We start from the raw sequence: 9,001 nt of genomic DNA, 5'->3' as shown, positions 1-9,001 counted from the left end.
ACACCCCCAGGTTTTTCTCTGCCGGGCAGCTCACCAGCCACTTGTCCCCAAGCCTGTAGCGTTGCATAGGATTATTGTGACCGAAGTATAGGACCTGGCATTTGGTCTTGTTGAATCTCACACAGTTGGTCTCGGCCGATCAATCCAGCCTATCCAGATCCCTCTGTAGGGCCTTCCTACCCTCCAGCAGATCAACACTCCCACCCAACTTGGTGTCATCTGCAAACTTACTGAGGGTGCACTCGATCCCCTCGTCCAAATCATCAATGAAGATGTTAAACAGAACTGGTCCCAACACTGAGCCCTGAGGAACACCACTTGTGACCGGCCGCCAACTGGATTTAGCTCCATTCACTGCCACTCTCTGGGCACGGTCGGCCAGTCAGTTTTTCACCCAGGATGTAGATCCAATTAAAAGAGCAGGGCTTTTGCACACAGCTTTTAAACAACAAAATAAAGCTGCTTTTGAAAAGCTGCCATAAAGGTGCTTTTTATTTCATTCTCCACCTTTCCTACTAGCACGATACAAGTGAAATTAGAACCCAAGTTGAAAAAATTGACAGACAAATTGTACCAAGTGTAATATTTTTTAGCTGTATGGTATTTGGCATTTGTGGGATATATATTTATTCAGGATCCACTGTAAGAGTTAAACCAGCAATTCCATACTATTTAGATTGGCCATATAAGAAATATTTTATTTTGGATATATATGGCTTACAAAATATTTGCTCCAGCTTTTCAAAAATTCAGTGTGGGTTTGGCTAAGGGACCTCCCACACCTTCAACTCAGAGGTAATACTTTGGAAAGGCTAGGATCCTCATATAGAATGACACTCCATCTTACTATTTATACTCCTGTATTACTCCATTATAATTTATATTGCTCCAGACGACAGAAGGCCTCATTTTGGACCAAAACTCCAGTGAGCTATACACTGTATAAATATAGATGAAGATGATGTGTCTGAGCTTATGAAAGACACAGATAAGGAGAAAGTTGTACACCCAGGGCTTGAGTTACAAGTGAGTTAGTATTTGTTTTGAAGAACTGATCGTCACATACTGTTTCACACATTGAAATCCTTTCTGTCTACCCATCTCCAGTAGGTACGTACCCAGTCAAGCACCCATTAGAAAAGGAGTCTGCTTTACCTGAAGGGTGTGGAAAGCACGGTGTTTGGAGTCTGAACAACCTGTTTCTGTGGTGTTACCCCCGAAAAATCACTTTCATGCAAGGGAGTGTTAAGACCTCCTTTCAGAGGGGTATCCACATTTGTGAGAGCCATCAAATTCTGGGCTTCCTGTATAACAGACAACACATGCAATACATTACTAAAACTTTCACAGTCACACTCCACTATACATGTTTAACAGATTCAGTAGCAGCATGAACAGCTGAAGAGTTATTTGAATATCAATCAGTTTGTGGAAAACGTTTAACACTTCTTAACTTTAACACCCATATATCGGTATTTACAAACCCTACTATTCCAGTGAAGGAATTTTAATCTTCATTTCCAGTAAAATATATTATAAATTGGAGTTGCAAAAATGAGTGGGTTACTTATGTTTCAGCTTCCTTCATTTTGCCATAGTCCATAAATCTAAAAGATTTATTAGTGACTGAATACTCAAGTCATCCTAAGGATCCTGATTTTCAGAGGGAGCAGCACGCTTGCACTCTGAAATCCACCATCAATTAAATTTATCCAAACTGCATGTCAAAGAGAATGTTCCAAAAGACATGCTCACTATTCAGATTCTTGGTCCATGACTCAATTGGGGCTTTTATGAATATCTCTCTACTTTTTTATTTCATTCTTCCTTTTTACAATGAAGAATTAAGCCACTCTGAAAATGAACTGAGATAATGAAACTACTGCATATAGCAATTAGCTTCACAGAAGACCACTAACTCATCTACAGAACTGTGTATATGCATAATACTGCAACATATTCTACCTATATTCTATCATGTATTCTATACGTGATGTCAAAGTACTCCATTTGAAGGTGAACATGACCATTCCTCCAAACACTGCACAGAGACCTAGGTGATAATGTGTAGAGTTGGGAACTTTCTCTTTTCTCCTATCATGAAAGAAAAACTGTTGAAATATAGCCCATCACCAAAATAGGGGTTTTGTTGTTTTGTGTTGGAGTGGAGCTTTGTTTGTTTGTTTTACACACTAGCCGCACTGATTTCATTTAGCCATTTCCCCACACCCAACAAAACGTTACCCAGTGCTACCAGTTTTTGAGAGAACCCAGACACACAATCAGTGCAACATAAATATAATTCAAAGGTTGCAAAGGTAGGCTTTTGACAATCTTTGTCTTAAGTGGTTTTAAGCCAATAAAGTACTAGGAAAATGTTCTAGCATTGTTGCAGTTAATTACTTCTTGTTAACTGAAATAAAAGCTGAACAGCAAAATAAAGTAGGAAACAACATAAAAGACACTGCTTTAAGGACATGAACAGCACGTACATCTTTGATGCTGAGATGTACTCAAGACAAGGAGAAATTATACAAGACACCAGGAGAATGGTTAATGCTAAAAGTTGCACACAATTAAAAAAAAAAAAAAAAGTTTTATAGTGTTTTGAAGCTTGATGACAACTGATCATATAAAAGTGGATCTGCTTCTATTCCTTTCACTGTGTCCTGGAGACCACGTGCCAGTTCAAACCCCAGTACTGCACATAATCTAAGTAATGTTTCTATCATACTTACACTTTCTATTCAGTTGACCACTGCACTAAAACAAAAAGCCCATTCTGTACATTTATACTCTACCTGCAGGATCCTGTCTTGTGCTGCTGGAGTTTTGGGAGTCCTTAGTGCTATGCTGTTGTTGGTAACGTTATATTCAGACAGAAGAGTGCTGGAAGCTGAGTTTGTAATTCCAGATTCCTCAGCAGTCTGGCGTGCAATCTCACTCGCCTGGCCTACTTTTACAACTTCTTCAAGTTCTGTATCAGATATCTTTAAAAGGAAAACAATACCAAACCACGCATTATCAAATGCAAAAACAAAATCCTTATTTGCTTGTCAGAAAGTACTTGCCATTTGCTTTAACAGCACTACAATACAGTCTCCTCGTACCATTAGCCCCCTCCCACATCTGTATTGCACTAGTGCCACTTACCATGCTCAAAACAGACAAAGAAAACCCCTCCAGTTTCTAAAATACCACAGTCACAAGATACAGCCCATTTACATCCTGAAGAAGGCTCAAACATACGATAATATAATATATCTCCCTTGACCTTTCCCCCCCAAGTCTACTTTAAAAAAAAATCACTCTGAGATAAATCTTTCCTCCGGACCTACTGGATTTGGTCAGCTTATGTCTTCCAGCAAAGAGAAAATTCCAAGGCATATTAAGACAAAATATGACCACAAGATCCACTTGATAAAACCAAAATCACTGATTTGCACTGGTCTTAAAAGTTGTTTATTGATCAATGCACAGCTTACCTGAGGAGCTGGAAGCACTAGCTTACTTCTTTTTTTAGTAAATTCTGACACTCCGCTGGTCTGTAGAATAGCTGAAGGCAAGTCTGAGTCTTTTTTCCGTTTCATATGCTGTTTGTCTTTTTTGCGCTCTCTTCCCTCCCTTTCACTGTCATTATGGATAAGAGAATCATTTTAGAACACACAGAACAGCTACAACGTAAAACAAACAAGCAAAGAGGAAAAAGACTGTATCCTAATCAAAAATTGGATATGCTGAAACAAAACATGTTGCAGGAAGAGTGAACCACCTTGTGGTGCAGAGGTTAAGTGACTAGATATGGTCTGCAGATCTTGCAGTAGAACCTACACAACAAAGCAGTGTAATGGTTCTAAATTATGGAATTAGGCAACAGGTGGTTGCTTCAGCTACAATCAGCAGCATCAACTGGAAAAAGAAAAAAAAAGTCAGTCCAAGAATTTAGATAGCAAGAACCAGAGCATGTCAGCAGTCCCTTTTCCTCCAGCATCTGCTAAAAGGAGAGTATTTTTTGTGGGATATGGGAATCAAGTTCTCTTCAGTATTTATGAAAATGGTATTTTCTTCAAACAGTGATGGAGTCAGTCTGTGAAGTCATAATTTAGTAATCCATGGCAGTTTGAAGCTCCTGACAGACCCTCTGAACTAAGAATTGTACAGCAAGAATTAATTAGATATCACGCTAATAAACCAAATCATACGTAGACTGGACCGATTCTCTGGGTAAAAAGCAGTTGGCAGAAGTAGTGGGAAATGCAACTGTACAATTAAATATGTGCCATACTGCTGATAAAGAAGATAGGCATTTAGTTTCTCAACTGTATGTTCTGGGATTTTTTTTGGAGGGAGAGGGAGAAATTAAGCACTTAAGGAGATTCTACTTTAGAACAGTTCCACCAAAAGTAATACTACAAGTAAAACCTACTCCTGTAAGCAATCTTAATAATGGTATGACTTGGACAAGGATTGCAAACACATAATCTACTGCTAAAACAAAATGAACTTGAAAAAACTTAGTATTTCCATTTAAAGAGCAATAATGTGCATGAGGAACTTTATTCTCATGGAAAAAAGGTCAACTAGACCTTGTCGAATGATAAGAAATACAGGAGACTGAAAAGGCAGAAGCAACCTTCACTAGTATCTGTCCCATGGAAAATATAACTCCTGCCTACATTATATTTCAGACATTTCCAGGACTTAACAACACAAACTTACGATCTTAATTCTCCATCCAGGTCTTGCTGACGTAGCTTCCTGAAATCTGCATCCAGAGACTGGTAGTTTTCCTCTGATGTATCATAAAAACCAGGGGCAGGCTTCTTCTCAAATGGAATTTCTGCATTATAATCCACACCTCTCTTCTTTTTTCTTTTCTTCTGGATCTCAATTCCAGCAGCGCGAAGTTCTCGTCTTTTCTGGAGAGCAGCAAGCCGTCTAAGACAACAGTAATGCTACATGATTTAAAGTGCATACCTATAGGTGGTTCCTGTATCCTAAGATCTGGTACTACTTTAATCAGTTACTGCTGTGATAGGGCTGCACATATTTATACAAGAAAGAAGTTCTTGCCATAAATGACAATCAAAGAGTCAGATTTTGCAATGACTTAAGGCTGTGCCTGACTACGCATTGTAAATGCTCCAGTCAACAAAAGCAGTCCCAATATATGAAACTAAGCACAAGCTTACCTAGCTTCTTCCAACTGCTTCTCTCTTGCTTTTCTTTTGGCCTTCTTTCCTTGTGTATTAGCCAGACGGGCTCTAGCTTCAGACAGCATTTCAAGTTCATCTACAATAGTGCAGACAAATACAACTATGAATTTGCACTTAAAGATAGGAGTAAGGGGAAAAAGTGACATTAAGATCAGAAAGCAATCTTTAAAAGCTGAATGAATCAACACTTTCACAGGCATTCTGCGAGATCGCTAAACTAATTTTCTCCAAGTTGCTCTAATGTATTTTATAAATCATTGCCCATATGAAAAGAAGACTTTAAGAAAAAATGCCTAATGTTGAAAATAATTCAACTAATTTCTTCAGTAAATCAAAGTATCTATAGAAAGAGGCAAACTGAATCCACTAATGAAATTATGATTTCATTTACACCTTCACTGGAAAGTACTATATTAAAGAACTTGTTAATTTCATTTACATCCAGATTCAAGAGCGCTGTATTTGTGAACCTGTGACTGTTCAAAAACAGTGCTAAAATTCCATGAGTGGACCAACAATGTTCATGTTTTAGTTCAAAACATTGCTACGTGCAAGGAAAAAAGCCACATAGTTGTCCTGTGCTTCAGCAGCGATTCACCTGGGAGGTATGAGCTGATGGAAAAAGAATAATATACAGAATTAAGAATGGGAACAAGCAGAGCAGTTGTCAAAGCACAGTCAGTCATGGCAAGAGATGACAAAGACAGATGAGAAGATAGGAAGCAAACCAAGGTAAAGAAAAGAAAACTGGAAAAGTATAACTGACTGGTCAGACACAGAAATAAGACAAAAGCCATAAGAACAAATGGGGTGGAGGACGACAGACAAAACAAACCCAGGGTACAGAGGCTGTGTAAAAAGAAAAACCAAATACACTGGATTTCTTTCAAAAGTGGTAAACAAACTTGTATCTTACCTTCATCCATGTCAATAGGATCTGGCCTGGCTGGTTTGGTTTCTGGATTTGGATCAATTTCTCCAGGTTTAAGTTTCCGAGGATCATCAGCAGTTTCTTCCTCATTGTCTCTCTGAGCAGCTTTGTCCCTAAAAACACATTGTATGTACTGCACAAGTGGCTCTTTGTTTTCCCCCTCAAGGCTCATAATAACCATCCCTTAAACGTCTCCAAAGACTGATCAAAAAAAGTAATCTTGCACGAGGTACCATAAAATAAACTTGTTATACAATTACTGCAGAAAAGATTCATGAACATGGTACAGTTACATAATCTTAAATTAGACAAGGGAAAGAAGCCAACATAGTATTACATTACAACAATAAAATACTATATAAAATACAATAATGACAAAGCTACCAGTAGAGAACTCTCCTTGGGTAATCTTTAATAGTAAGGACAAGAATTCAAGCAGTGTGACAAAACAAACAATTGAGTGTTTCCCATTATACTTTTATATTCAACCAATCACACCAGAATTAAGCAAGCTCACAAGGGAAAACAGTACTTTCCTTCTCTTCTCATGGCCTAACGAGACCCTCTGTAGCATACAGAGATAACGGCTTCACATTCAGCCATTTCAACATGTATTTTATGTCTGTATGTCTGCCTTTTTTTCCCTCTCTCTCACACACTCACTCATGCCGATCAGCCAGTCAAGAAATACCCAAATAAACCTCAAATGGAAGCCTGTAAAAAGTACCAATCTTGACACTCCTCTAGCCAGAAAGACCAGAAGCAAGAAAGTATACACCTAGCTCATATTCAAGCCTGCTCTCCCAGGTTTCAGCAGCGTCTTCTTTCAAGCTAGACACATTGACTGAAAGGAAACAGTCTTTAACGACACGTTTACCAAAGGACTTGGTCAACCTGAAACCATCATACTTCAGTACCATGGGAGACAGGAATGACAGATTGCTACAACAAACTGCAGATTTTCCTGGTATGCACCTCTAGCAAAACAGTAACTCACAGAAGAAATTCATAATGTTCCAAACATTGTGCAGCAGTTCTTCCAATAATTGGGGCAATGGTTCTCCACTGGGTTGGCATGAGCTTGGCCAGGTGCAACAGTTTCTCCTCTTCTTCTCGTGACCACTCTGTCTTTTTGATGCTCGGGTCTAGCCACTCATACCTGTTAAAAAGTGAAATAATTAAGGATAACAGATCCAAGCTGTCCATTGATTTGTCTTGAATTAATTCAGAACAGTGTTTACCCAAATCATCACAGCGAGATTTCAAAATCTTGTCATGCAAATTTCATACAAGTTTCTTCTATACAAAAGGATGTTACTGCAGAGTACTTTTATGACATGTGTGTTTGAGCTTTAAAATGTATTATTTATCCACCACTTTTCATACAGATATTGCCTCTTCTTCCTTTCCCCATCTCTTTTCTGGCAAAGTAAGGAGTCACAAAATCAATCCACAAAAAGAAAAGTAAAAATTAAAACAATCAAAGGTACCAGAAATGGTAGATTTGTTTGGTCTGGATCCTTCAACAGTTATCTTACTAATCTTCAACTGTGCCAGTACTGTTATCTTTATATAGAAGTATTCTAATAAATATGTGCAGTTCAATACTTGAGAAACTAAGTCTGATTCTCAAATAGATTTGTACTGGATGTATTTGCATTAGTTCTAAGCTTCTGTCTTTTTTATATAGACTGAAATTCCACAGTGCAATTTCTAAACATTTATCCTCAAGACAAACTCGTATTATGAAAAATTAGAAAATTATCTCTAACAGAGATTAATATCTTACAATTCTGATTCACTGGCAATACTCACTGATTAAAAATGTGTAAACATGGGAAAAAAAATCATGTACGCAATTTTAAGTGATCCTGCATTTGCTAACACTGCAGTCACTGGCAAAAAGAACATTTGCCTATTTTTGTTCAATTACTTTCAAGCAACAGGAATTCAAAACATCCACAATAGCAGAAATCAAACAATCTTAAAACTATTCTTCCTCTGTGGACATAAATTAATCTGTGGTAATTTCTAAATTCCCACTAACTATAAATCTCATATTCCCAGACATGGCACTTCTCACTTACCATCTGGCTTTGCATTGCTTTGCTGATTTTCTGTGCAATAAAGAAGCAATACGAGACCACTGATTTTTGCCATATTTCATCACAGCTGCTTTCAGAATTTCATCCTTTAAAAAAAACAACAAACAAACAAACAAAAAACCACCATTATGAATCACAAGAACTCACAAAACAGAAAGTTTGAGCTCAAGCAGAGGAGAACACGGTGGGTTTCATCTAATGGGCTGACCCAGTGGAAACAGCACATCACTGCTACTTCTTTTTCACATTTTATTCTCAAGATGAACGAGGATTTGTATTTCAAAGGCCAAGGAAAACAATAAAGATTAAATGAAAAAGACATGTGATGATTACTGTGGCCAACTTCACAGACCTGACAGAACTTTGAATGCTCTCTAACGTACAGTTTTTAAAGGTTCTGTATGTCTTCCTTGAAGGACAGCAATAAAAAGGTAGGGAAGTGTTTATCTGGTACTGACACAGCATTTGGAAAAAAAACCAGAATTGATAGATACCTCTGGGTGGCTTTTCTAAAACAATATAATATATTTTTTTAAAAATTTTAATGCAAATGTCAATGAAATATGCTTAAAAGAAAGCATCACAGAAATAAAGGAACTTTATAGCAGGTTTCTCTTTTACAAGTAAATCTTAAAATAAATCACTTTAATGTTCAGAATGTAAAATCCAAAAGTGCTCATCCAAAAGCTTATAAACCTCTGGGTAAAAAAAAAAAATGCACCATTACATAGAATCATAGAATCATTATG

The 9,001-nt window shown here is 37.5% G+C and overlaps 1 protein-coding gene across 1 annotated transcript in view; it reads right to left on the bottom strand.

Moving 5' to 3' along the window:
- Nucleotides 1–8,338, bottom strand: part of CDC5L (cell division cycle 5-like) — a gene marked incomplete at its 5' end in the record, with an annotated part of 19,698 nt that extends 11,360 nt beyond the window's left edge. Inside the window, 8 exons of the mRNA XM_009698937.1 lie at nt 1,156–1,304; nt 2,802–2,990; nt 3,486–3,630; nt 4,720–4,938; nt 5,193–5,292; nt 6,133–6,260; nt 7,145–7,306; nt 8,235–8,338. Coding sequence (XP_009697239.1) covers nt 1,156–1,304; nt 2,802–2,990; nt 3,486–3,630; nt 4,720–4,938; nt 5,193–5,292; nt 6,133–6,260; nt 7,145–7,306; nt 8,235–8,338 — 1,196 coding nt within the window. The remainder of the gene's footprint in view (nt 1–1,155; nt 1,305–2,801; nt 2,991–3,485; nt 3,631–4,719; nt 4,939–5,192; nt 5,293–6,132; nt 6,261–7,144; nt 7,307–8,234) is intronic.
- Between the last annotated feature and the right edge of the window lie 663 nt (nt 8,339–9,001).

The sequence above is a fragment of the Cariama cristata genome, unplaced genomic scaffold (genome assembly GCF_000690535.1).
Source record: "Cariama cristata isolate BGI_N322 unplaced genomic scaffold, ASM69053v1 scaffold44614, whole genome shotgun sequence".
NCBI lineage: Eukaryota > Metazoa > Chordata > Aves > Cariamiformes > Cariamidae > Cariama > Cariama cristata.
This window is presented reverse-complemented; position numbering and strand designations above follow the sequence as displayed.